The sequence below is a fragment of the Monodon monoceros genome, unplaced genomic scaffold, assembly GCF_005190385.1.
Source record: "Monodon monoceros isolate NGI ecotype Baffin Bay Population unplaced genomic scaffold, NGI_Narwhal_1 Super_Scaffold_19, whole genome shotgun sequence".
Lineage (NCBI taxonomy): Eukaryota > Metazoa > Chordata > Mammalia > Artiodactyla > Monodontidae > Monodon > Monodon monoceros.
Window position 1 is genome coordinate 9,759,427 of NW_021703775.1, and position 27,996 is coordinate 9,787,422.

The 27,996-nt window shown below is 47.0% G+C and overlaps 1 protein-coding gene and 1 pseudogene across 1 annotated transcript in view; both read left to right on the forward strand.

Annotated features, from left to right (window-relative positions):
• Positions 1 to 25,964, forward strand: part of LOC114900914 (two pore calcium channel protein 1-like) — a 42,771-nt gene extending 16,807 nt beyond the window's left edge. The window contains 12 exon segments of the mRNA XM_029232481.1: positions 1,393 to 1,519; positions 4,905 to 5,106; positions 12,051 to 12,192; positions 14,017 to 14,202; positions 15,716 to 15,780; positions 16,577 to 16,664; positions 17,870 to 17,939; positions 20,048 to 20,267; positions 20,369 to 20,459; positions 22,637 to 22,750; positions 22,985 to 23,109; positions 24,061 to 25,964. Of these exon segments, the coding sequence (XP_029088314.1) occupies positions 1,393 to 1,519; positions 4,905 to 5,106; positions 12,051 to 12,192; positions 14,017 to 14,202; positions 15,716 to 15,780; positions 16,577 to 16,664; positions 17,870 to 17,939; positions 20,048 to 20,267; positions 20,369 to 20,459; positions 22,637 to 22,750; positions 22,985 to 23,109; positions 24,061 to 24,206 (1,576 nt within the window). The 3' untranslated portion in view covers positions 24,207 to 25,964.
• Positions 22,142 to 22,240, forward strand: LOC114901189 (annotated as a pseudogene).
• Positions 25,965 to 27,996: the final 2,032 nt, after the last annotated feature.

Consider the following 27,996-nt stretch of genomic DNA (forward strand, 5'->3'; position numbering starts at 1 on the left):
TTTTGTGGTACGCGAGCCTCTCACTGTTGTGGCCTCTCCCGTTGCGGAGCACAGGCTCCGGACGCGCAGGCTCAGCGGCCATGGCTCACCGGCGCAGCTGCTCCGCGGCATGTGGGATCTTCTCGGACCAGTGCACGAACCCGCGTCCCCTGCATCGGCAGGCGGACTCCCAACCACTGCGCCACCAGGGAAGCACCCCCTTGTAAAGTTTTTGAAGAGTGCAAAGTGTTGGCACTAACGATAGCCTACCCACTTTATTGAAAACTAAATTTAGATGAATGTTTTAAAAAATGAAAGCAACAGGAGACATCTCTGGAGATACAACTTAAATATTTGAGCCCACTTTCTATTCTGGAATCTTCTTTGAGTCTTGAGTTGAAACGCCTAAGCCATTTTTGTAAAGGAATCATGGCTTGTTCTCCTAAGCATTGAGGTGGTTTTCTGGCTAAATGAAACAGGAAAGAAAATTCTCCACGCATGTGGACATTATTTAGGAGAAAAACATTAGGGTTTTTTTCCCCCTAATGTCCTGTATATTATGGATTTGCCTTGTTCATGGAGGTAAGATTATTTACCAGTGCTACCCTGAGTAGGTAGCTCTTGGGGTTCTAGAGTGTAGATAGAATTCTAACTGCAAATGTCAACCCCATCTCCTCCCATACTGCACTGCGGGAGAGGGGCGGGCTTTCTGTTGTCTAGTTGTGTGTAGGATCATCACGTCAACTTGTTCTGGGTTCCTGCTCATTCTTGGGCCTGGCTCTGGCAAAAAGTGAGCAAGGTGAAGTTCCTGGCCCTCCTTGTGTTTTCTTGGATCTTCCCCATAAACATTAGGCTGCCCCCCTCAACATCCCCTCCTGCACAAAATCGGGTTTCCATTAAAGGTGGCATGAGCATGCATCCCCATTTATGCCTTTTGTCCCGGCACCATTATTAATGGTGCGCCTTTCATTCTCATTGTCCCAATGTGGACAGAAAATGATCTGCTCCCCAGCAAGGCAGTCTGGTGTCCCTGAAGAGCCTTGAGTATAACTCCAGGCCATAGTTCAGATTCTTTTTGTAATTCTGGGCAAGTGACTCTCCTTCTGGGCTTTGATTTTCTCATTGTGAAGGAAAGGATGGGGGGATCTCCAAGGTCCTGCCTGCTTTGAAAGTTGACACCTCTCTAAGGCAATAAGAATTTCAGAAGGCAGTCTGGAGCGAGCTCTTTAGCACTGACGATGGTTATGGCTTTGAGGCCCCATAGCACAGTTTGAGGGAGAGTTAGAGTGAGAGAATGTTTTCCTGTGCCTCGAGCATGTGAATTGTCCATGTGGGATGTCACCTACGGTCAGCCTTCTATGCACTGTGGACCCAGGGCACGGGAAACCATGAAAGATAATTATTTCCTTTTAGGATGCCTGCCTATGAGTTCAATTGGTGGTATTCTCTGTACTTTATAACCTACGTCATCACCAACACCTACATCTTCATGTCCGTCTTTCTGGCCGTCGTCTACAACAATTATAGGAAGCACTTAAAGGTAACATGCATGAACCGGGGGTCAGGGTGCCTGGCTGGGTGCAGTAGCAGGGAGGCTGGCAAATGCATTTGCCAAATATTTGAATGTGTCCATTTACCTTTGGCTTTGGTGAATCTGAAGGCTCGTTTGGTGCCTTGCTGTCCTCTGCTGGGCCAGGCGGTTCTTTGCCAGTCTGCAATGGGTCTGACGGTGTGTCCCAGCCTCACGTGCAGGAGGAGGTCCTGGCTTTGCTCCTCGCTTTTATTTATTTTTTTAAATTTTTACTGGAGTATAGTTGATTTACAACTTTGTGTTACTTTCTGCTGTACAGCAAAGTGAATCAGTTATACATATACATATATCCACTCTTTTTTAGATTCTTTTCCCGTATAGGTCATTATAGAGTATTGAGTAGAGTTCCCTGTGCTATACAGTAGGTTCTTATTAGTTATCTATTGTATATATAGTAGTGTGTATATGTCAATCCCAATCTCCCAATTTATCCCTTCCCCCTTCCACCCAGTAACCATAAGATTATTTTCTACATCTGTAACTTTATTTCTGTTTTATAAATAAGTTCATTTGTACCATTTTTTAACATTCCACATATAAGTGATATCATACAATATTTGTCCTGCTCTTTCTGACTTACTTCACTCAGTAGGACAATCTCTAGGTCCATCCATGTTGCTGCAAATGGCATTATTTAGTTCTTTTTTATGGCCGAGTAACATTCCATTGTATATATGGACCACATCTTCTTTATCCATTCTTCGTCACTCTTAATGCATCTAATAGTTCATGGCTCCTGGAAATGTTTTGTGTATCATTGGGGTTGGGGATATTCTCCAAGCTCCTTTCCCCACCTCTAACAGAAGCAAAAATACCTTAAAGCCAATAGTTTCTGCCCTGGTGCCTTCTTCTTTGATTAATGTCTGGAGAATTCCTGGAGGTGTTGCATGGGCAGAGGCTTCTGAGGGCTTGGGGCGCAGCGTGTTTTATTTCTGGAATCTGCCAGGATACCTGGGTCATCTCACTTGCGGGCCCCACCGTCACCCACCTGAGCACGCCTCTCATTGGCTATTTTCTAGGATTGTAAAACTAATTGCACAGAGATACATTTCATCCAAGGGTCATTTTCTTTAAGGGGAGATATAGCCTTTTGAGTTAGATCCTTTTGGTTCTGTTATGAATTTTTCTTTGCTTAGGGATGTTCCCACCAGGGCGCAAGTAGAAAGTCGGGGAGAACTTAAATGTTCGCAGCTAAGGAGAAGTGGGTGGTAGGCTGAGTCTGAGATTCGGCCAACCTCCCTTTGAAGGTGTCTGGCCTGTCCAGGCTCTGAGAAGTCTGTGCATTGTGGGCACCTCAGCTGCTCCCGACCCCAAGGCCAGGCCTCCCAGTAACCCTCCTCCTCTGACTCCCTCCTCCTGAGCAGGAAGAGGCATTCCCAGAGGGTCTGGTGCTCTGGACACAACTGTGGCTCCCCCTCCCCCAAGAAGTGTTTCTTTTAGTTAACACTTCTCGAAAATTAATTTTCTGCCACATGGATCAGTCAGCAAGCGTATCTTAAATGTGTTTTTTGTGCCCAACACCAAAGTTCTGAGGAGTCAAAGGCGATGAAGACACAGCTGTACCATTAAGAATGTAAGGTCTATAAATAACAAATGCTGGAGGGTGTGGAGAAAAGGGAGCCCTCCTACACTGCTGCTGGGAATGTAAACTGGTGCAGCCACTATGGAAAACAGTATGAAGGTTCCATAAAAAACTAAAAATAGAGTTACCATACGACCCGGCAATCCCTCTCCTGGGCATATACCCAGAGAAAACTCTAATTCAAAAGGACACGTGTACCCCATGATCATAGCAGCACTATTCACAATAGCCAAGACATGGAAGCCACCTAAATGTCCATCAACAGATGAATGGGTAAAGACGATGTGGTACATATGTACAATGGAATACCACTCAGCCATAAAAGAGAATGAAATAATGTCATTTTAGCAACGTGGATGGACCTAGAGATGATCATACTCAGTGAAGTAAGCCAGACAGAGAAAGACAAATATCATAGGATATCACTTATATGTGGAATCTAAAATGTGTTACAGGGCTTCCCTGGTGGCACAGTGGTTGAGAGTCCGCCTGCCGATGCAGGGGACGTGGGTTCGTGCCCCAGTCCAGGAAGATCCCACATGCCGCGGGGCGACTGGGCCCGTGAGCCATGGCCACTGAGCCTGCGCGTCCGGAGCCTGTGCTCCGCAGCGAGAGAGGCCACAGCAGTGAGAGGCCCGCGTACCGCAAAAAAAAAAAAAAAAAAAAGTGATACAAATGAACTTACTTACAAAACAGAAACAGACTCTCAGACATAGAAAACAAACTTATGGTTACTGAAGGAGAAAGGGGGACAGGGATCGATTAGGAGTTTGGTATTAGCAGATACAAACTACTATATATAAAATAGATAAACGACAAGGTCCTGCTGTATGGCACAGAGGACTTTATTAAATATCTTGTAATAAACTATAATGGAAAAGAATATATATATATGTAAAACTGAATCACTTTGCTGTACACCTGAAACTAGCACAACATTGTAAGTCAACTCTACTACAATTTAAAAAAAGAATTTAAGGTCTAGCCATGTAATCAGCTTAAAGGGAGCAGTAGGGGTGGGCATCGACGTGGCCGATTGTAACATGAGGGGGGTTCTCCTTGTCTGGAAGACTCCCTGTGCACAGTCAAGCCAGATGGCAGCTCCTGGCAAACCCTCGCTGACCCTCCTGCCCTGGACCTCTTCCGTCTGACCACTTCTAGCCTGGTTTCACGTCCCTGCATTTCTTCCCCCTCCGCCTCTCTTTCTTGATTGACTTAATGGTAGATCTGTCTTCTCCCTCTCCTGCATCTCCCTGTCTCTCTCCCTCTCTTCTTTTCTGGAATCTTCCTTCCTCCTGGGCAGCGCGGAGTTTGGACCTGTCTGCCTCCTGGTGCTCTGTTTCTCACCACACAGGTTATCCTTCCTGGGTTCCCTCACTTGCACTTGGTAAGCTGAGTCCTGTTTCTGCAGGTGGGGGTTAGCTACCCATCCCTGGAGCCGGGGAGGGACGTGGTACCTGTGAATCAGCAGAACCATGGTGACTCTCTTTGCAGTTTCCTCCTGTAGCGTGAATTCCTGAGTCACTCTTACAAGATAGGCTGTTGTAAACCCAGGAGTGGGGGCTTGGAGGACTTTTTGTCAAGCATGGTGAGGCCTTTACACTTGGGTATCTCCTGCTCATCCAGAAAAATGCATATGGTCCCCAGGACACACTCAGATGAACTTTTCCATTGCCTTGAAATGTTTAAGGTGGAAAATCAAGACTTTCTTGAATCTTCCTCTTAAAAAAACCACACTTCTGTTTTTTCAAGAATGAGATTCGCACACTGGCATACCTGAAGCGTCACAAAATGATAGAGGCTTTCAACATTCTGAAAGTCAAGGTGGGCACAGAGTTTGTGGTGAAGGAGGCCCAGTGGAGGCAGCTGGCCAAGATCGTGGCGCCAGACATCAGCAGTTCCCACCTGGAGCTCCTTTTGAGGATCTCCGACGAGGGACAGAAGGGTGATGTGGGTAAGAAGCCTTGGCCGCTGAAATTCCTCTTCCCCGTGCATCAAAAAGTGGGGTGGGGGGGCTCCTAAAAGTGATGGGATGCTTGTTCATTTTCTTAAGTTTGCAACTGAGAATGTATTTCGGCTGAGAATGTGTGTTGTCAGCATGTGAGGCGGCTTCCAGAAGCCCTTCACCTTGTAACACGCTCATTCCCCTCCCAGGATTCTGCTTTAGGGAGCTCATCTAAAATATGGAAAAGGGCTGTATAAATAAACGTCTGAATTGCGTTTAGCACTTGAAAAGTTGAAAGTCACCTAAATACTCATGTATTAGTGGTCGATAGTTGTTATCAATAATGTTTCATATTGGTGGCATGCTTGCCGCGCATGAGACACTGTCATGATTGTTGTGTGTATGTGATCTTCCCCAGACTCACCGAGGTGTAGGTCTTGTTATCCTCATCTGTCAATATGGAAACTGAGACTCAAAGAGATTTGGTCGGCTGCCCAGAGCCACACAGCTGCAGTGTGGTACAGGCCATCTGACTCCAAGGCCCCTGCTTTTTATCATTACTCTGAGCTGCCCCAGATTCTGAGGGTCACGTAACGGGAAATTTTGGTGACATTAAAAATGACTGTGAAGATGAGGTAACAGTGGGGAAAGATGTGAGATGACTAAAATACACCCCAAACTGTAGGGCACACACATTTCTCTAGTTTCAAGAAAAGTCTAGATGGACACACACCCAAATGGAGTGGGAGGTCTGAAAGAATGTAAATTTACGTGAGACGAAGACTCTCAAACTAGTCCAGCAGAGCCATGGGCTTTTTAGGACTCGGTGCCTGTGTGAAAAGAAGGAAATGACAGTGATTGTCTGGAACTTACATGAGTGTCCAGGGAAAAGAGAGCTGTGTGGCAAGACACTGTTAGATGGGTGATGCCAACATCTGCCAATGAGGGTTTTGGATCCAAGATGGAAGGTCAGCAGGGTTTGACAGGTGCCTTCCATTGAGCCCTGGGCATGTCCCTTCAGCCACCCAGCTCAATGGCTCAGGATCCAGGTTTCTCAGACCCTGAAGAGATGGCTTTGGTGCCCCCATTAGGGATTGGTGGTGATGCACTGTGAGAGCCTCATGTCAGGGTTAGGGTTCTGCTAACGGTGGGGGAAGGGCAGCTGGGCAACCCTTGAGCACCGTGCTTCCCAAGCTCTTTGGGAAGTGCAGTGAAGCTTTTAAATTGCTAGCCTGTCATGCAGCTGTACCCTTGGGTAAAATACAACAAAAATGAATAACTACAAAAATGAAATCAAAAAAACATGTAAAATTCAAGTCCCAATTTTTCATTATTAGAGTCAACAGACATGAAATGATCCTGTCAATTGTTCTATACGTTTCTAAATTTTCAGGGCTGATCTCATGGGGGTGAGTCGGGGAGCATGAGGACAGGACCAGCCGTGGCCCAGGGACCACACTCCTCCTCCAGGGAGGAGTGCTGCTATAGGACTTGGAGGAGAGGTCGGGACCTGGGCCCCCTTGGATCTCCCACTCTAAGAACTGGGGTGGGATGGTGGCCCATGTTGGTCCAGGATTTCTAGACCTCACTCCCTCTGTTTTTGAGAATTCTCTTTTGATCATTTAATACCTCTGCTGCTTCTAGAGAATTGAGACTCTGAAGATGTTGATGAAGCTTTAGGGCTTTATAAACTCTCTGCGATTCCTCCTGTAGCATGAATTCCTGGGTTGCTCTTACAAGATGAGCTGTTGCAAACCCAGAAGCAGGGGCTTTTAGGAGTCTTTGTCGGGCTTGGTGAGGGCTTCATACTTGGGTATCTCCTGCTGATCCAGAAAAGATACACATGGTCCCCAGGACACACTCAGATGAACACTGTTTCTTTGTTTATAAGGTCAGTCTAACTATTGACACTTGGGTGTCATGAAGAACAAACATATTAACACGTGGGGACATAGCATCTTAATTTCTTTGGAAACTTCTTTGGTAATTTCCTTATGTCTTTAGGTAAATACAAGTTATTGACTATTTATCTCAATATGCATTAGGCCAATGCCCCGAACTCAATTAGTAATTTTAGAAAATATGTTTAAGAAATCATGGGTAGTTGATTCCCTGTTGACACCAAGGATTTGTCAGAGAAGCGTGAAACTCTGGACACTGTATCCATATAGTTTAAGCGAGTTACCCTATAGGGCCTTTTGGTTTACAATATCGTGTGATTTACACAAGCCAGTTGATAAAGATATGAGTTTTTAAATCACAACACAGTTTGAATCATGCCGCTTGGTTCCGGCCTATGTTTAGGTTTAAAGACACCTAAATGTTAGCTGAGATCATGATACCAATTGACCCATAAGATAAGGGGGGGGAATGTTAGAAGTTCCAACCATTTTGCCTCTTTAGAAAACAAAGTTTGCATGAACTAAAACTCTATATTTGCACTTTGTATTTACATTGGATAAAATCAGGAAGAAGATGCAAAGCCACATTTTAAACCCTAAATCACAAAACAATTTATTAGTTTTCCTTTCCTGGGAGCATTAAATACATTTGAATTCAAATTTTAACTTATTTTACTTTGATTTATAAAGTAATTTTAGAACATTTTAATTTTTGGTCAGAAGTCCTTAGATTTTAAGTGTGTAACCAGATCTTTAAAATGTGTCCTTTTTACCAAAAAAAAAAAAAAAAAAGCTTGTTTTTTCCCCCTAATGGCCTTTTTACAACTACTAATTGCTGGTCTATTGTTAATTTGCATATCTTAAAAAATTTTTTTTTAATTAGGTAGAGACACTAAGAACATTAAATGAAGTTAGAATTCCCTGGTTCCCATCTGATTTTCTTAAGAAATTAGAATATAGAAATACTGTTTACATGAATATTTGGTTGTTTTACATATTTTATACTTGTGGGGGCCAGACTTTATAAACTGATTTGTTAGTTCAAGTTTTTATCTGGAAGGCGCCTGTGTCAAGGAGAAAATCATTTTAAGACTAGTTTCTTTAGCATTTTAATACGTTTGTGCAAAAGCCGCGAGTCTGTCAGAGACTTTGTTAAAAGAAAAAAGGTGATCATTAAGCTTGAAATTCCTTTTTTCCTCCACCCTAGTGAGGCTTTTTGTTTGTTATGTTTGTTTGGTTTATCTATTTATTTTTTTTTTAGGGGGTAGCACATTTAAAGCATAAAGAAGTTTTCCTTGATTTCTTACTCCGGGAGGACCTTTAAGTCTCCATTCAGAATTTAAGGAACGCATAGTGTTCACTTTAAAATAATCCATTTAACAATTCATTGAGAAATCGTTGCTTGTATTGGTTTGCTTGGGCTGCCATAACAAAGTCTCACACACTGGGGGGACTTAGACAACAGAAATCTATTTTCTCACAATTCTGGAGGCAGGAAGTGCAGGATCAAGGTGTTGTCTGGCAGTCCTGTGTCCTTGGCTCCTAAATGATTGTGTTCTGTGTCTTCACACCATCTTCCTTCCTTGCGTGTCTGTGTACAAATCTCCTCTTCTTATGAGGGCACCAGTCATACAGGATTAGGGCCCACCTAATGACCTCCTTTTAGTCTAATTATCTCTTCAGAGGCTCCATCTCCAAAATACAGGCACACTTAGAGGTGCTGGGGGTTAAGCCTTCAACATATGAAATTTCTGGGAACACAGGCCAGCCCATAACTCCTGTTTTAGGGGTTCTGTCCTTAGACTGTTGCCTTCTCTAGAGCTTTCTTCTATGGTTTACTGTCCCCCCACACCCCTATACTACTCATCTTCGAAAGTCATATTTATATTATTAGTTTATCAAAATCTCAAACTTGAACATTTACGCCAAATGCACAGAACCGCCATGGTTCTGGTTCAGCTGCTGCCCTTTCCCCTTCACACGATGCGACTCCACCTGGTCTGAGGCTGCAAAGCCACAGCAGGACGACAGTGACAAACCTCACCTGTGCAGTACTCTTAATTTCTAATGCCCTGGGGACATTGAGCCAAAGTAGCTCTTGACCTTCTGAGCAGGTGAAAGGGGGCAAAGGAGGTCAGCAGATGCCCTTGAGACACACCCATGACCTTGGCTGCCATTGGCTGGCTCGTGACTGGAGTCCACAGGTCTGGGTTCCCCGCCCTGAGCCCTGCTCAGTTTTGCCACCTGGGTCGTCATCCTATTTGTAAATTAAATGAGCCCAGGACTCATCTAGTTTGAAAAAAGGAATCCATCCGAGTCACAGATGTGGCAAGAAGGCGCCCATGAACTCATGGCTTAGCAGACTTCCCCAGTATTTTACCTTTTACAAAACAGCGATGTCAATTTAAATACCGTTACCAGGGCAAACACATCTCTAGGGAAGACAGCCAATCAGATTTGTTGGCTTTTAGGGATCGCAGGTTATCTTTTATAGGAGATAGCGGTCATTTCTGATGTCTGGGTGTCCAAAGACTCCTTTGTTTTACCAACACTTTCAAAGACTGTTTTAATAACAGAAAGCCAAACGGAATTTCATGCTTCACGACAGTCTCCCCTCAGTACAGGCAGGGAGATCGCTAGTTCTGTGAACATGCTCGCTTTCCCCCTTGATCGGCAGTTATGGGCAGGTGTGGTTTCCAAGACTAAGCACTGGGATTCTATTAGTGCCAAAAGTGTTAAAGACTTAAATCTAGTGTTAAACTGAGAAACATGAAACTTACAGATGTGGAAAGAAAAGGGTTGCATAGAATTATTAACAAAGAATATGGAGAATAATATGTCTACAGCATATTAGGGTTGGTACACAATGGTCCACAGGCTAAATGTGGCCACTGCCTCTTTTTCTAAAGTTTTACTGGAATACAGCCATGCTTATTCATTTGTGTATTGTTTATGGCTGTTTTCATGCTATAATGGCAGAATTGAATAGTTGAAATGGAGACCATATTGTCCACAAAACCTAACTCTCTGGCCCTTTACATTAAAAGTTTGCTGACCCCTGATCTCCAACATAAAGTACCAGATGGGTACAAATTCCTTCTTGACACAAAATCACCATGCTTTTGATTCTCTTTGTCCTTTCTTGTTCTATAGAATCTTCTGGATGAAAAGATGTGAGCCCTGTGATAGTGATGGATTCTCCGTTGGTTGAGGTTACTTGATGGCTGAAGTTTTGGCTGGATTCTTGTCAGTAGGTCCCCCCAAACCCTATTTGTCGTTGTTACATCAGTGTCTCCCTGCCTTCTGAGGGTGGAGCTCACGTAGCCCAGGTCCTGGATCCAAGTTATCACATCATCTAATTCTCTAAGGCTGCCCTTCCCCCTCAGCGGGTGCTACACGTCTTGGCTATTAAGACATGTCTGTGCATTTTGCTTCTAACTCTAAAGACCCAGGAACTAAGATATCCTAAGACATATAAGAGTGTTTTTCATCCAACTTGATGGGCTCATGTTCTTTCATGTTCTTAGGACCATCTGACTCTTGAGGAAAATAGCAACGTGAATGTTTAATGTCACTCAGGGTTTTGTCTGATTCAGGCTCCTCACTCAGATGAGGGCACACTTCTGACGAGGCTGAGGCTTTCTCTTTGCCTGGGTGTCTGTTGATGGCAGTTCCCCATCATCTTTCTTGCATAAACCACTATGGTGGCACCTGTAGAACCACGATTCATTGTTTACTTCTGAAAACTCGAAATGGAGACCTACTCATTTCCAGGCCTCTAAATGAGAAGCATTCTAGGATTTAAAAACTCCACCCTGGGACTTCCCTGGTGGCGCAGTAGTTAAGAATCTGCCTGCCAATGCAGGGGACACGGGTTCGATCCCTGGTCCGGGAAGATCCCACATGCCGTGGAGCAATTAAGCCCGTGCACCGCAACTACTGAGCCTGCGCTCTAGAGCCCGCGAGCCACAACTACTGAGCCCACGAGCCATAACTACTGAAGCTCGCGCGCCTAGAGCCTGTGCTCCGCGACAAGAGAAGCCACCGCAATAAGCCCGCGCACCGCAACGAAGCGTAGCCCCTGCTCTCTGCAACTAGAGAAAGCCCACGCAGCAACGAAGACCCAAGGCAGCCAAAAATAAATAAATAAATTAATTAATTAAAAAAACAACTGCCTTCAGAAAAAAAAAATGCCCAAAAAAACTCCACCCCAGTCTTTAACAGCTGTCTCAGCTATACCTGATTTGTACCTGCAACTTATTACACACATTTCTTTAAAGTTTGCAAAGCATTCAACTTGGTTTTCAAAGGAGCAGTAACACTCTGTGTACAATCTGATTTCATCCATTGATGTGATTGATATTTCTCTAAGTTGTATGTAACAGGAGGTTCACGCATAAACAGATTTGAGAACCAGCCCAGTGGATGCGTGGTCAGCATCCTGGTGAGGGAGAGGCGCATGGGGTGATGGAGAATAGCCTGCTGGCTCCGGGCATTCAGCAGATCAAGAGCATCACCTCCGCAGTTGGGTGGGTCCAGGCTGTCAAGAAAGTGCCCACTGTACTTTGGCCCGGGGTGATGGGCCAACTTGTATGGAGGCTGTTGTTTTGAGTGAGTCCCTGAGAAGGGGCAGAGAGGGAGGGTAGGCAGAGAAGAACACAGGGTTTCAAGGGGAAGGGTATGGATTATGCCTACCTTGGAGGCTTCGTGAGAAGGAAGAGGAGGTTGGGTTGAGCCTGGAAAGGTAGGTCAGGCAGACACTGAAAGCAGTGATGGCTGAGTGAGGTGGAAGGCAGGGAGTGAGGCAGTGGTGTCTGTGAGCTAGCGAAGTCACATGCTTGGGTTGGCTGCCTTGGGCTGGCTCAGGGTCTGAGTGAGGACAAGCGGGAGGCTGTGCCACTCGCTGTCCCCTTGGCCTTGGGCCTTCATCCTTTGAGGCTTCATATCTTCACCTGTGAAACGCAGATCCAAGAGTCTGTGCTGGCTTTGTTTCACTCGTTGAACCCTAGTGTCACAGCAGCCATGTATTTGGGGCTCCTTTTTTCATTGCAGACAAAATGAACTTTCTACGCTTGGCTGACCTCAACATCCAGGTGGTCACCATCAACATCAAGAGACACCCGCTGGAAGCCTGGATGCCTCGGGTATACCAGTCGTCCCCAAGCCTCTTGGTTCAGAAGACGGTTCGGCACAGGCAAGTGAGACGGGGCCGGTTTTCTCCCAAATTGCTTTGAAAATAGAGGAATCTGTTAATGCTGTCTGGACTGCATGTGTTTCATCACTGAAGCTATAAACCATTCCCCTGCTCACTGCTTCTGGTTTCTTGGGAAGGCATGGAAATGGTTCTGCTATGTTTAACCTTAGCCAGAGGACAGGTTTCTAGATTATGCTTCCTTCTTCGGTGTTTTTTGTTTTTTGTTTTTTAATGCTCAAGGGCCACAGACTGGCTGTGCTTTCTGAGCCAGGGAAGCTGACCACTCTCTGATTTCAGGAAGTTCCTGCCCCATCAGAGTCATTAGGAAGTTGATGTCAAATATGGCATTTTGTTAAGTATCTGGTAAGTAGACATGAGTTAGAGTTACTGGAATGACCGTTAAGAATGCCAGTTAGGGCTTCCCTGGTGGCGCAGTGGTTGAGAGTCCGCCTGCCGATGCAGGGGACACGGGTTCGTGCCCCGGCCTGGGAAGATCCCACATGCCACGGAGCGGCTGGACCTGTGAGCCATGGCCGCTGAGGCTGTGCGTCTGTAGCCTGTGCTCTGCAACAGGAGAGGCCACGGCGGTGAGGGGCCCGTGTACCGCCAAAAAAAAAAAAAAAAAAGAAGAATGCCAATTAATTCTTTTATTCCCAAGTAGATGGACTCCAGAAGAGTCCTTTATCCTGGTTGGAGAGTTTATTTTTACTGTGTGTGGCCTGGAACACCCCTATCAGCAGAGGCTCCCCTCTTGCCTTCTTTGAATTTAATGTTTCATAAAAGTGAATGGTTCACTTGGGAGATTGGGAGTGACATGTACACACTGATGTGTATAAAATGGATGACTAATAAGAACCTGCTGAATAAAAAAATAAATAAAATAACATTCAAAAATTAAAAAAAAAAAAAGTGAATGGTATAGAAGTCCTTGAAAGTAGCCCAGCCTATGATGTATGTAAATATCCCTTTTAGCTCCCATATTGTATATTTACGAAGGCCCTTGATGTAGAGGCTCCTTTCCATTCATCTCAATATTGAACTACTGGTGTGTTTCACACAGTGGATGTTTGTGTAACCACATGTGGCATCGAGGGCTGAGACCTAGAGTCTGCAGCTTCCCCAGGACAATAGGGTAGGAGCCCCCGCTCCCCTGCTTCCCATGGCCACGCCCAGGGTTCACCCAGGATTCTCTGGAGCACAGAGCACAGATGCCTGTGAGGGGCAGCCTGCTCTGTAATTAAAAAGTTGAGTCAGAGCCCAACTGTCATATTTTTTTCACCCCTTTTCACCCCAGACTTGGTGAGAAAGTGGGGCACGTCAGTCCCCTGGAAGACTTGTGTGCAATAGGAGTAAAGAGTTTTTCAGAAGCTTTCTGAGTTAAGGATGTTAATTTTCCAGGGTCAAGTAGTCAAGGTGTAATGGTCCTGGGCTAAGCCCTAAACCTTCTCCTTGCCCCCTGATTCTACCCAGCTTTTCATCTGATCCAGGTACCGTGCCCAAAAGGTGAACCTGGGAAAACTAGGCCTCTGTTCTTCCCCCTCACTCTGTCTTCATTTTCTCCTTGGTGGGAAAGGCTATACCAGTGTACCAGTGTCAGTGAGAGGCAGGTGAATTTCAGAGCCCTAACCATGGTGGAACCTTTCCTTCCATGTTGAGTGAGTATGTGTGTGTGTGTGTGTTGGTGGGATGGGGGGTGGTGAGTATCTCATATTCATCACACTGACAGGAAACACAGTAGTTCCTGCAGGGCTCTGAACCTGCTTTTTTTTTTTTTTTTTTACTGAAATGTATGGTAACAGAATCTTCTTCTTTCCCTCCTGGCAGGATTTTTGTCTGGGTTTATGATGTCATCATTCTAATAAATGCCATATTCATTGCTTTGGATGAGAAAAACCCCTTAATTTCCTATGCAGAATGGCTTTTCCTTTCTCTCTATATTATTGAAATTCTCCTGAAATTGTACACGTACGAACCCAGAGCCTATTTTGGAAGGAAGCAGTTCTGGAACTGGTGAGTCTGTGTTTTGGGGAGGAGGCCATGGGTGAAGAGAGGGGCTTTCTGTCACACTTTGGGGAATAAAGTTGTGGAGTGTTTCAAGCTCCATCTGCCTAGTTTTGAGGCTTCTTTTTTTTTTTTTTTAATAAATTTATTTATTTATTTTTGGCTGTGTTGGGTCTTTGTTGCTGCACGTGGGCTTTCTCTAGCTGTGGCAAGCGGGGGCTACTCTTCGTTGCAGTGCGTGGGCTTCTCATTGCAGTGGCTTCCCTTGTTGCGGAGCACGGGCTCTAGACATGCAGGCTTCAGTAGTTGTGGCATGTGGGCTCAGTAGTTGTGGCTCGTGAGCTCTAGAGCGCAGGCTCAGTAGTTGTGGCGCACAGGCTCAGTTGCTCCGCGGCACGTGGGATCTTCCCGGACCAGGGCTCGAACCCGTGTCCCCTGCATTGGCAGGTGGATTCTTAACCACCGCGCCACCAGGGAAGCCCGAGGCTTCTTATAATGAAATCTTGAGGGCAGGGGAACATCTGGTTATCAAAGCTGTCATTTAGGATGTCAGTTTGAATGACTGGCTAAAATTAGAATCACAGATCACGGCATCTTGAATTTGGAAAGGATCTTAGAATGTCGCACCCAATGAGACAATTCCTTCCATGGTTGCCCGGCCCACTCCCTACTCTTGTTATTGGAAAACTTGGCCTGCGTGGCTGGACGATGAGGACCCTTAGCAAGTTCTTTCCCGGGCTGGGTGTTTCTCCTGTGACCTTCTCTGCTCCAGGCTCTGTACCTCCTGGTCTTAAACCATCACCCACATGCTGCAAACCGTCTTGAGTACCACTGAATGTCAGCCATCACGGGTAGTGCACAGCTCAGCAGGGTTGGATCTCTGTGGTCACCGCTCCCAGTGCCAAGAAACTCACTCAGGTGTGCGTGTGGCCAGCTGACCAGTGTTATCCAAGGCAGTGGCACCGTTGTGAGAAAAGTCACGGCATGATGAATTTCCCCTTTAATTAAAAAGTTGCAGGGAATTCCCTGGCACTTCAGCAGTTAGGACTCTGTGCTTTCACTGTCAGGTGTGTGGGTTCAATCCCTGGTAGGGGAACTAAGATCCCCCAAGCTGCATGGCATGGCCAGATAAATAAAAAAATAAAATAATAAAATAAATAAATAAATAAAGTTGCAATGCATTTAGTAAGATGAATACCGAGAAAGATTACACTATGTATTCTGAAAATGTGTCAAAGTATTCTTGCAAGTATATAGTTATGTTGGAAGACAGAGTGATATGAATTAGCTGGTTCCTACAAATTTCCTTCGATGGTTCATTGGAGCAGCCAGTAAATGATCAAACACAGTGTTTCTTGCTTTGTACCTGCTGTCCTAAAAATTATGGAAATCAATTTGACGGCTGGATCGTTGCTTTGCATAAGAGATTGGATTCAGAGTTTTCTCAGGATTCACTGTATCCCGAGCTTGACAGACCTTTCCCTTGACTCCTCACTGACGTTGCTTCTCCACCAAATCTTAGGTTTGATACACTGATCATCATTGCAGCCCTGGTGGCCACTGTGGCCAACACCACCATTCAGTCAGGTCAGTGTCACCGGCTCTCAGCTTCCCCGCCTCCCGGGAGCGGGTGTTCAATCAGTAAACTTTGTAGAACATCCATGGTGTACCATTAGGGTGTTTGGGGCGAGGCAGTGGGGACACAGGAGAATTAGTAAAACTATTCCACTTTCTGGAGAGGGATGGTAGCTTTGTTTGTGTCTGGTTGTATGGTAGAGATTTCATTTGTAGGTATCACCACACCAAGCACTCAGCTGGTCATCTCTCCAAACTGCCCTTGATCTCAGGGCTCATCCTTGACCCTCTGCCCATGTTGGCCCCCAACCCAGGGTCCAGCTGTAGCAGGAACTCTTCATCAGCCTCTGCTCACCACCCTCTCCTTTCTACCCTCCTCTGGCTCCTCTACATGTGCTGCCACTGCCCTGCACACTCCTTCCTGTAGATGGCAGAGGGGATTATTAGAGATAGAGAAGCTTCTTAACATGACTATGAAATGAATGCTGGGGGGAGGAACGGCTTGCTGAAATGCGTTCTGTAGACCGGGATCCACAGTCAGTTCTTGATTATGGTCTGAAGTCTGTTCCTACACTCATGCTTCTTAGTTTTAGGGCTGGAGGGGATGCTCAGCTTGGTGCTGATTTGCCGGGGGAGTTACTGGTTGAAGGCAGTCCTCACTTCCTCATCGCTCAGAGCCATCACCCTGTTCTTGAAGTGAAGTGCATAGTTCCCCAGGACCCACAGAGTCTCAGAGCTCACTGCATAAAAGGGACAAGCCAGAGGCGCTCTGAAACCGGAATGTTAGATGGTTGTGTTCTTTTTCCAGCGAGAAAATACAACAGTCAGCAGATACTGGATATTGTCTTGATTTTGAGAATACTCCGGCTCTTACGGATCATTGTCAGCGTTCAGAGGTAAAGATGAAGCCATGGGAAACAGCTGCACCCGGGCAGTTCCCTATATTCGGGCTTGACAGAAACCACCCTGCCTGGGAACTATAAACACGCCCAGCTGTGAACCCAGGATATAACCTGTATAGAGGACCTGGGTTCTCTGGGGGTGGTGGGGAGGGGCAGGGAGCCCGAGAAGGTGGTCAAGAGCCCCGAAGTGCAGCTCTCTGAGGGCAGGGATTCTGTCCGTCACTTTCAACCCTGTGACGTGGTCCCTCAACTGTGCCTGCAGCCTGGTGACTGGACAGTGGTCATGATGGCAGCTAATGCTAACGGAGTGTGCTAACCATTGTCTTGTTAAATCCCTCCAACAACCCTTGATGTAGGGGCTTTAATGATCTTTAGTTCTTGGGTGATGACAATGAAGCTCAGAGAGGTTAAGTAGTTCCCCCAGTGGTGCACAGCTAGAAAGAGGCAGAACTAGGATGCAAACCTAGGAGTCTGATCCCTAAACCCGGAAAAACCCACCCTGTTTTGGATAGGCCAGGTTCCTTTCAAGGAGTGTGTGGGGTGCCTCCATCTGAGGACTGGCATGCTCCCCCACAAAATAAGTAGGGGAGCAGGCCGGGTCAGCTAAGTCTCCAGGTCAGCTTTAATACAGGCTGAATTTTTTTTTTTTTTTTTTTGTACACGGGCCTCTCACTGCTGTGGCCTCTCCCGTTGCGGAGCACAGGCTCCGGACGCGCAGGCTCAGCGGCCACGGCTCACGGGCCCAGCCGCTCCGCGGCACGTGGGATCTTCCCGGACCAGGGCACGAACCTGCGTCCCCTGCATCGGCAGGCGGACTCTCCACCACTGCGCCACCAGGGAAGCCCCGGGCTGAATTTTTGATGAAGAAAAAGGTTGGGGGAAGAAAGCAGATGAAGGTGGACGGTTTTTCAGCCTCAATACCCACCTGTGTCCTACTAGGGAAACTCTCTGGGATTACCTCTCTTACGTTTTTAAAAACGGCCTTGCTTTGTTTTGCTTCAGGGGAAACTCAAGTTAACTCCCCCCTCAGTTCAGCAGATGGACTGATGCTGACAAAATTGTAAAGGCAGATTCCTGACAGCATTTACAGCACAGATCCAGGACTGGGGGGAGGGGCATTAAACCAAACATGCTAGTGTGGTGTCAGTTTTACTTACATCTTCCCTTTGCCTTGTGTCCGAAACTTTGTTTTATCCCAGATTCCGGGTGATCGTGACCACCTTAATTAACATCGGCCCCACGATGCTGACGTTTGGCGGTCTGGTCTTGGTGAGTGTTCTGTTCCTATTGTATGTGAAGCAAGCGATAAGATGTTCACTCTTAGCAGGTCTCTGTGAGCCTTATTTTAAGTGAGGGAAAGAAAGGGAGATGAAGTCAATGAGATTCAAGGGGTTCCTAGGAGCTATTTTTAGAAATATCAAGTGTGTAGAAACATGGGGCATATAGCTGTCCAGGTACACTGGCTGCTGTAATAAACCCAACCTCAGTGGGTTCATCTCGTCAAAGTGTGTTTCTCACCCACGGTCCAGGGGGGTATTCCTAGCCAACAGGTGGGTCTCAGGGGTGTAGGCTCCTTCCAGAGCATGGCTCTGCCGCCCTGGCCTCAGATCCTTCTTTGTTCTGCTCAGAAGAAAGCCCACCTGCTCCTCCAGAAGCCCAGTGGTAAGAACGTAGCCACGCAAGGCTGTGAGGGGACTGGGCCCCCCACCGAGGAGTGATTCCATGCTATGGGTGAGGAAGCTTGAATATCTGATACCGGGTACTTATTTTCTATTCTGTTAAAGTGGTAAAAAAACAAAACGAAACAATTCAATTAGTACAGAAGAATGAAAGCTGGACTGCAGGTCGCGCATTCTCATCCACCACGTGCCTCTTTCCCAGAGGCAACCATTATTAAGAGCTTCTCGTTACGCTTCCTAAACATTTCCATCCATACAACAGGCATGTCATTTCCAGATGTGTGTGTATCCAGTTTATTGTTGTGTCAAATGGGATCATCTGTACCAAACATTGCACAACTTTTTTCTATCCAATGTCTTCCCAATGTCTTTGTCCCATGTCCTGGAGGACACATGCACCCATGTGAGTTCTGCTCTGATGAAAAGTGTCCCACTGAGGGACCACTAGAGATTTCACTTCTTTGCCATCACAGATGATGGGGTGAAGCCCATCTTGTGTGTGTCTTTGCTTTCGTGAGTGTTTCTGTTGGGTACATTCCTAGCAGTGGGACTGCTAGGTCACAAGGTAAATGTGTCCACAGTTTGGATCAGTGGTGGCGAATTGCCTTCCAAAAGATGTGCTCCCTGTGTATTCCAAATGCCAGTGTGTGCGGCATCTGTTTCTCTGCACCCCTCACAGCTGGGTTTATTAAACATTTCCATACTCTCCAATCTGATGGGTGAGAAAATGGCACTGTGTCCCTTTGATGTGCATTTCTTTAGTTATTCCAGAGGCTGAGTGTGTTTTCCATGTTCTTTGGGCCACTTATGCTTATTTTTTTTTATAAGCAGCTTAATTCATATCCTTGGTCCATTTTTCTATTAGTTGTATTTTTTTTATATGATTTGAAGGAGCGTTTTGCCGATCAGGGAAATAAGCCCTTGGTATGTTGTATACAGAGTAGTTATTTTTCCTCATCCATCACTTGTTTGTTTTTGTTTTTCCTAAATAAAGGCTTTCTGTTGTATTTTTTCGGCTGTCTGAAAGTTTAAATTAATTACGTTGATGTTTTATTTTACAGTTTTATATCATGCTTATAAGGCTTTTCTCTACTTGATTTTTTTCCTAGCTCCTTTATAGTTTGGTTTTTACATTTAACTCTTTGACACCTTTGGAATTTATTTTGATATAAGAAACGAGGTAAACGGGACTTCCCTGGCAGTCCAGTGGTTAAGACTCCACGCTTCCACTGCGGGGGGCATGGGTTTGATCCCTGGTCGGGGCACTAAGATCCTATATGCCACGTGGCACAGCCAAAAAATTCCAAAAAAACAAAAAACAACAAAACAAATGAGGTAAAGATCCAAATTTATTCTTTTTTTCTCTAGAGGTCTAACTATTGATATTATTTATTGAGTATTTAACCCACTAATTTGCTAACAGCATCATTTTGTCTTTGTAAACTGAGACCACAGCAGAGGTCAAGGTGTGGTCCAGCTGGCCGTGCCCCCTGTCCCTGAACAGCCCAGTGGCCAGTGGGCTGACCCATCCCACCCTGTTCCTGATGCTGCTGGAACTTGTGGCCGTGGGGAAAGCCATCCCCAGAATGAGGGTCGCAGCCCTTTCTGCCGGCCGTTGTCACAGGCTGACCCGTGTCTGCGTCCTGCTGCCTCCCCTCATCCCACCTGCCCACTCGTGCCCGGTGCCGCCCGCCCTAGGTGGTCTACTACATGTTTGCCATCGTCGGGATGGAAGTGTTCCACGGCAAAGTCCACTTCTTTGACCCCAGTTCCACCGGTCCTGATGCCCTGGTGTGTGGGAACCCAGCCCTAAAAGACTCAGCGTTTGCCCGAGGCAGGTACTGCAGGAACAACTTCAATGACCTGGCTGCTTCTCTCATCCTGCTGACAGAGCTCACCGTGGTTAACCAGTGGCACGATATCCTTTCCGAGGAGGCGGGTGTGGCGGGGGATGCTGCGAGCACCTTCCGGGAGGATTAGGTCTCGGCTCCTTGAACGCTTGTTTCCTTAGCTTCCCACTCCTCGCAGATGGCTTTGCCCTCGTGACTCACCAGGCGTCAAAGCTGTATTTCATCGGCTTCCACGTCGTGGTCGTCATCCTCATTGTTAAGTGAGTTTGCTCCTCCCGGGTGGGCCATTCCAGATCCCCCCTCTCAGATCTACAGCTGCTCGCACCTCCCTCCTCCCTGGCGCCACCCTTGAGTACATTGTGGGTGGGTCCCATCTCCCCTGCTAGATGCTAAGGCACCAGAAGGGAGGCATCTTACTTTTGTTCACGTCTGTGTTCTTCAGTGTCAGCCAGCCGTGCACATCAGTATATAGTATACATCTCATAGCCTCGCCAATTGTTTGGGTCAGAAGGGCTCTGGGGTCCTGGCCGGTCTCCCTACCCTTCGCCGGTGGGATAAATCACCTTTAGAACATCCTTGTGAATTGTGTCCACCCTTTGCTGAAATCTGCACAACTCCTGGGACTCATTAGAACCTATACGAGTGAATTTCCTTGTCATCCAGCTCTGGTCCTCACCTGTCCTTGCACAGGTAGAATGGAAATGTGCTTACTGGTTAATTTTCTTCATTGGTTCCAGTTCTGTCCTGACTTCTCTTCCGGGGAAAACTCAGGCACCGTTTGAAAGCTGCTATGACATCTCACCATTCCAGAGGGCTTTCCTTCCTGCTTATCAATCTCTGATTCTAGCTCCCCTGTTCCTTGTGGGACCTGAATTTGAGTCCCTTTATCCCTGTTTTTCTTCCCCCCCGAGAGATGTTTTCTGGTTGTCGTATCCCTCTTAGAGCCCGGGGCCCACAATTCTTGGGGTGACAGCCCAGGCCCGGGCCTTCCTTATCACATCAGAGCTGCTTTGGCCACCATCCTGTTGATTTTGGCTCAAGAACGTCCCAGCAGAGGGAGGGGAGGGGAAGAACTGCTCAGGGCTGCTTGTCCTGCACCGTCTGAATGGAATATGTAGTGGGAACGAGAGAGGAATGCTTCTGAGTGATTCTTAGAGAGGTTTCCAGAATGCTGGGATAGGCCGAGGCAACGGGAAAAGCTGTAGGGGTTTTTCAGCTCTTCCCCCCAAAGCATGCGAGTATGGTGACATCCCTGGGCTCCGTCAGCATCATGTTAGGTCAGAAGTGGTGAAGGAACTGGGATTCCCTACTCACAAGTCGCAGGTCAGTGTGCGTGTACATCATGTGTATATACTGACAAAGTGTGATGCCTTGGGTCCGAGACAAAGACAGTTTATTCGTCATGGCAGAAGCTGCCGCCAGAGCGATACTTGGGGCAGCTCCCTGAGCCCTAATCCCCACTGCACCAGGAGGTGAGGGCCAGTTGGATGGGCTGCATTGCAGGAGAGGAACTCCAAAATGAGGAAACCCCGGTCTGTGTAGCTGGGGAGACCTGCCCATCCTCCCCTCTGGAAAGAGAGAGAAAAAGAGAAAGACCTTATTTTTACTCTCGAACGTAAGCAAGTCTCCGGGGAGGGCAAAATGAAGTCTTTGCTACCCTAGTGGTTGCTGGGGAGGAGACAGTAAGTAACAGTAAGCTTTACTATTGTGGAGCATATCTGGAGACACACATATCGTGTGGACCAAAAAGTTCGTTTGGGTTTTTCCATGTCACAGACCACCCGAACGAACTTTTTGGGCCAGCCCAATATATCCCTAAATTGGCTGTCAGTGCCTTTGCTCAGAGGACCTAGACTGTGCATTAACACAAGATATTCATGGAGAATTGTCTACCAACAATTATGTGGCCTAAGCTTCCCCTTAAAATAAACTGTATTTTCTAGCTCACTTTGGTAGCACATACACTAAAACTGTACAGAGAAGATTAATGTGGCCCCTGTACAAGGATGACATGCAAATTGGTGAGGCATTCCATATTTTCGCAATATAGGGGGAGGGGATTAAGAGGTACAAACTGTTAGGTATAAAATAAGCTGCAAGGATATATTGTACAGCACCGGGAATATAACCAATATTTTACAATAACTATAAATGGAGGAAACCTTTAAAAATTGTGAATCAGAACCCCACCCCCTCTATTTTCTTCTTAATAGTCACTGTTTAAAAACGATGTAGAGGAAGAATGATTTTCCGAATGAAAGAAAGTTGTGCCTGATGCTTGAGAGACATTTTGTTGTTTCTTCCCCATGTTGTGTTTTCTTTGCAAAGATGGGCGGCCTTTTTATTTGGGCTTGAACACTCTTTGGAGCCATGATTTCCCATCACCTAGACCATGGCTGACTCGATGTAAAACCCTCTGCCTTTTACTTTTTCTCAGTATTTTCATAGCGTTCATCTTGGAAGCGTTTTTTGTGGCATATTCGTTAGAAAAAAGTGAAGTGGAAACTGCCATTGAGAAGAAGATTCAAGAGCTTGGAGTTGGGGTCCAAGAGTGAGTAGCATTTCCCGACGTGGCTCATGGACTTTGGAAGCAGGATGTTCATGGCAGGGTGGGTCCTGATCACATTTAACCCCCGAGACCCCATGGCAGCCAGCCTGGTCCTCGGTGCCAGTTCTCAGGGACCCTCGCTGGCTACATGGGTGACATGGGGCCATGGCTGGGAGGACAGAGGGGAACTCAGCTGAGGGACCCGGCTGTGTTCACACCATCTCTTCCTCCCCGAAGGGAAGAAGTGCAGGATGGGAAGCTCATTGACAATGTGGACGCCAAGGACAGTGGCTTCAGTGGGGACGATGGAGACAACAAAAGGAGGGCCTTGAAAGGACTGTACTTTAGAATTGCATCAAAAAGTAAGTTTTAACCCAACTTGAAACTTCCTCCAATCCATCCTCCTCACAGCAGTCAGTGAGATGTTTCCAGGGTGCAAATCCGACCTTCAGGGGCTTCCCGTGTCTCAAGGGCACCTGTCGTGGCCTCTAGGGGCCACATGCATGGTTCCCTCAATACCTCAGCCCGTCTTCCTTCCCCCAGCACCCCCCATGCCTCTGCCCTTTAGCCCTGCTGTCCCTTTACTTCTTTGGCTCCCCTGCTCCATCCTGCCACAGGGCCTTTGCACATGCTGCTTTCTCCCCTTACTCTCACCTCACCTTGCAAAATCAAGGCTCTTCCTCCTGCAGGTCTCTGCTCAGGCAGCACTTCCTCAGGGAAGCCCTCCGGGCTCCCCGAGAAGTCAGGTGCTCCTGTGCACCCCCCCCCACCCCCCAGCTCTCCTTCCCTGCCTTTCAGCACCTGTCAGCTGTACATTGATCACTGAGTGACTGTCTGGTCACCGTCTGTCTTCCCTGCAGACTCAAAGCTCCACATGTGCGGGGCCATGTCTTTTTTGTTCTCCATTGTGTTCCCAAGGGCCTCACCATGTGCCCGGGACATGCGGGCCTTAATAACTGTTTAAGTACTTTATTAATTCTCAATGAATTAACGATTGACTGAGTAAACACAAACCTGTCTGAATCTCAGCTGGGCCTTTGGTGGGGACACCGTATGGTACACTTAGACACAGCACAGCAGAGATGGCGTGTGTGTGTGTGTGGTGTGTGTGTGGGCATGCCACCCCAGAGGCGGCCATCCTCCCCCATCCTTCAAGGAGGACCTTCTCCTTGGTCTCCAGAGCCTGCGGGGTCTGGGGAGCTCAGTGGGGTGGGCTCAGAGACCCTCCTTCAGGAAAGCCGAGCTCTGCGGGGCTGGGTGCCTCCCTCCGACCCACACGGGCAGGTCCCATGTGCCCCTCTCCTTCCTCCCAGAGTACAAGACCGTGGATGCTTTGCCGCAGCAGATGTTTGAGTCTGAAATAGCTCCAGAGGATGAAGGCCCTTCCTTGGAGGAGATTCTGAACTTCTCACCCAGTGACATACCTCCCAAGAGTCCCAGTTTTGAAAACAGTGCCTGACCCTGGGCCTGTAAGGGCCACAGGCATCCACAAATGGAAACCAAGATAAGCTGTCCTCACTGTTTGCAGATGCTACCTAGAGGTTACTTTCCCAGCCCAGGTTCTCTTCTGTGTTCTGATAAGACTGTGAATCGGCCTCCCCTGCCCTGAGTGGTCAGCTCTGTGTGCTCTCCTGAGGTCATGCTTAGGGCTGACCATAGAGGTGAGGAAAGGAAAATCTACAAGGAGACTGTGGAGAGAGCACTTACAAGTGTTTGTACGTGTGTAAATCCTCTCAGTGGGTGTATAAAAGCTTTCATTTATTTTTATATGATATTTTGCTACTTTATTAAGTGAATACTGTGCTACAGTGTTACTTAAATGAATTTAAAATATCTTAATATGCTAAAGGAACATGTTCTAGTACGGTAGCTTTTGATGCAGTGTTTATTCGAAATGAAGACAAATATGAATGTGAAGATCAAATTCTGTCACAATTGCTTCTTTTTTGGGGGAGGCTCTCAAAGTTTCTTCTGTTTTATGTTTTGGTTTTTTGGCCGTGAGTCATGTGGGATCTTAGCTCCCCGAGCAGGGATCGAACCCACACCCCCTGCCTTGGAAGTGCGGAGTCTTAACCACTGGACCACCTGGGAAATCCCTCAAAGTTTCTTTAATTAAATTACAAGTATAGCAAGATGTTGAGTAAGTTGCTCCCTGAGGTCACTTTCCCCAGCTGGAAATCTCTCGGTACAGCGACCTACTCCTGGGAAATTAAAGGGATTTATTTCATTTTATTCTATTTTATTTAAAACATTTCATTGTGGTAAAATATACAACATAAAATTTACTATTGTAACTATTTCTAAGTGTACAGTTCAGTAGCTTTATGTACAGTCACATTTTAGGTACATTCAACAGAACTCCAGGGCTTTTCATCACCCCAGATGAAGGTCTGTACCATTCAACAGTAACTCCCTAACCCCCCTTCCTTCCAGCTCCTGGCAGCCACCATTCTACTTTCTGTCTCTGTGAATTTGGCTACTCTTGATCACAGCTGCATTGTGAGCAAGTGAATCCTTTCCAGAGTTGTCAGGGTAGGTAGGACTCCTCCATCTTCTGCACCTCATCGCAGGCCCTACCCTGAGCAGGGGAATCGGGGGTGGGAACCAAGTCTTCCTGACCTGAGGGCTCTGAGTGCAGTGAGGCCGAGTCACGTGTCATGTCATGTGTCACATGTCAGCGTGGCAACCGAACCTGGCCTGCGAGGGCCCTTTCCTTGGTCTGAGGGCGACCCCTGGTGTCGAAGCAAAGCAAACGCTTCAGGGCTGGGACTCTGGGGCCAGGCTGGTTTCATGCCTGACTCCCCACTGACCATGCCACCTCTGGGCCCTACTTCCTCACCTGCAAACTCGGGGCAGATGGCACCTCCCTCCCAATATCGTGTGGACTGGGGAGGAGGAGGGTGGGGTGGGGGGATGCTGACCGGGCTGTTCCAGATGGTGCTTCCTGGTTTGAAACCTGGAAGGCTGGTGTTTGACGTCAGGGTTTGGGATTCCATTACCACCATGATTCCCAGGAGGTGGGAGCCTTGCTGACCCGTCTCATGGGTTTTGTGGAGTCCTGCCATCCATCCAGACCTCTCTTATTTCTTTGTGTATTTAACATTTATCATTATATAAAGGATTAGGTTAAATATGCTGAGTGACAACTTAATGTTTTTAATTTGAAAATATGATGGGCATTTTTAAATTAGAAACCATGGTCACTGTAAAACATTCAATACAGAAATATAGTAAAAAGTCAAAAGTTGCTCTTTATTATTCCTTCTCCTCACCCCTTCCCCTCTCATTCTTCCACTCACAACCTGACACCCCCTTTCCGGTGGGAACTGCTGAGTTTGTTGTTTTTCCTTCTGGAACTAAATGGATATCATGCATATTAATATATAATCATTTTTTTTATCATAAGTGGGATGTCATGACATTTATCATATATAGCTCAAGAACTTGCTTCTTTCACTTACTAGTAATTGTTTCATGTTGAGATATAGATATAGAGACAGATATAGACACACACACACACACACACACACACACACACACACTGCTGTCAAGTGTTCCATACCATTGATGTTTCTTGATATGGAAGAATTCACATTTTCATGGACCTGTATGTTGTTCCACGTGTTCAGTGTTAAACGATAGTGGAGGAAACTTTGTTGTGTAATTTTTTCTCAAGTGTGAGCCCTTCAGTAGGAAAGTCTCGGGGTCAGACTCTTGGGGTCCGGTTACCACTGTCCTGCAGCAGCCCCCGTGGCCACCAGGGGGCGCCAGCACTTCAGCCGCTGCACACAGTCCAAGGGAGGGGACAAGGGGCAGGAGTTGTGGCAGCATTGCCACTTTTCTCCAGGCCTTTCTTCTGCCTTTTAGGGGACTAGTCACCCCGACATTTTGGCCCATGGGCTCCCAGCTGGACACTTGATTCCTCAGTCTCCCTGGTAGGGGGATGGGGCAACATGATTGTGTCTGCCCCGTGGGCTGTGAGCCCAACTGGGGTCCACACCTCGCAGGTCTTGCCCGTGGGAACGATGTCCACCTCTGCTGGGATATGACAGCAATCAAAACATCCTGGAAGCCTTCTGTTGAGGACGGCAGGGTCGGGGCCAGTAAAGGATCGCCCATCCCAGACTGTAACGTGAGATCAAAATCACTTGTGTCTTCTCTGAGCTGCCCTGTGTGGGTTCTGTTACCGGGGCTTAGCCTGCCTGCAGCCTGACCAATCCAGAAATGGGTTCATCTGAACCATTCGGAATGGAACCAACGGGACAGATGGACTCAGTGGAGGGATGAGGTAAAAGGAGGACCAGGGACACTGACTCCTGGGACCAGTGGCAGGGAAGCAGCTTTGCAGGTGTGTCTGCATATCGTGCTGATGCCCACACATCTCGGAGCATTATTTCTGATAGGCCCGGACCACACTTCTGGTGTCTCAGGTGTGTCTTATGAAAAAATACATTTTAGAACCGTTGCCTTAGACACAGATATAATCCAGGGTGAGAAGGCACTGGTAACAGGAGTCTCTGACTCTCCGGAGTAACCAGCCTTGTTCTTAGCTGGGACTTAGCACGTGGAGTGGGGCTGCCGAGAATGAATGGGAAAGGTCTTGGCCCGAGTAGGTATTAAATCAGAACCTAGGCTGAATCTAGCTGGTGTTTGGGCACTTAGGATGAGCTGGGCCCTTGCGCAGCTCTGTTCCTGGGGAAACTCCAGTCTCCTTAGTGGGTGAGCTGGACGTTTCTTTGCCTTCCAACTCTGATGTCTGTGGCATCCGTCTCGGTGGCCCTGTAGATGCAGAGCTTATTTCCTTGTGCAGATGAACTGTGTGTTTGTGTGTATAATTTATAATGAAATGAAGATGATCACTGTAGTTTGTACCAGGAAATGGACCAAAAAAACCCACCTACTTTACTGAAGTGCTTAAAGCAACTTCTTTCATTTGGATGGAGGCTTCCTCCCTGGGGACAAGGCTGTTGCTTAGGAAATCTGACTGTGAAGTTTATGTAAGCAGAGCCCTTGGCATAGACTGGACACCAGATGGGCAGCAGCAGTGCTGAGATGACGCTGGTCAGGTTGAAGTTGTTGGTGTGAACGGCATAGAAGGTATCTTGGGTGCGATAGGAGCTGAAGATCCAGTAACAGCAAACGGGCTGGCAGGGATGCAGGATATGTTGACAGGGGCTGGAAGCCGAGGCCAAGTGTCCTCTCTGCCCAAGACTGAAGGCACCACAGCTGCCTTTCATGGATGGACACAT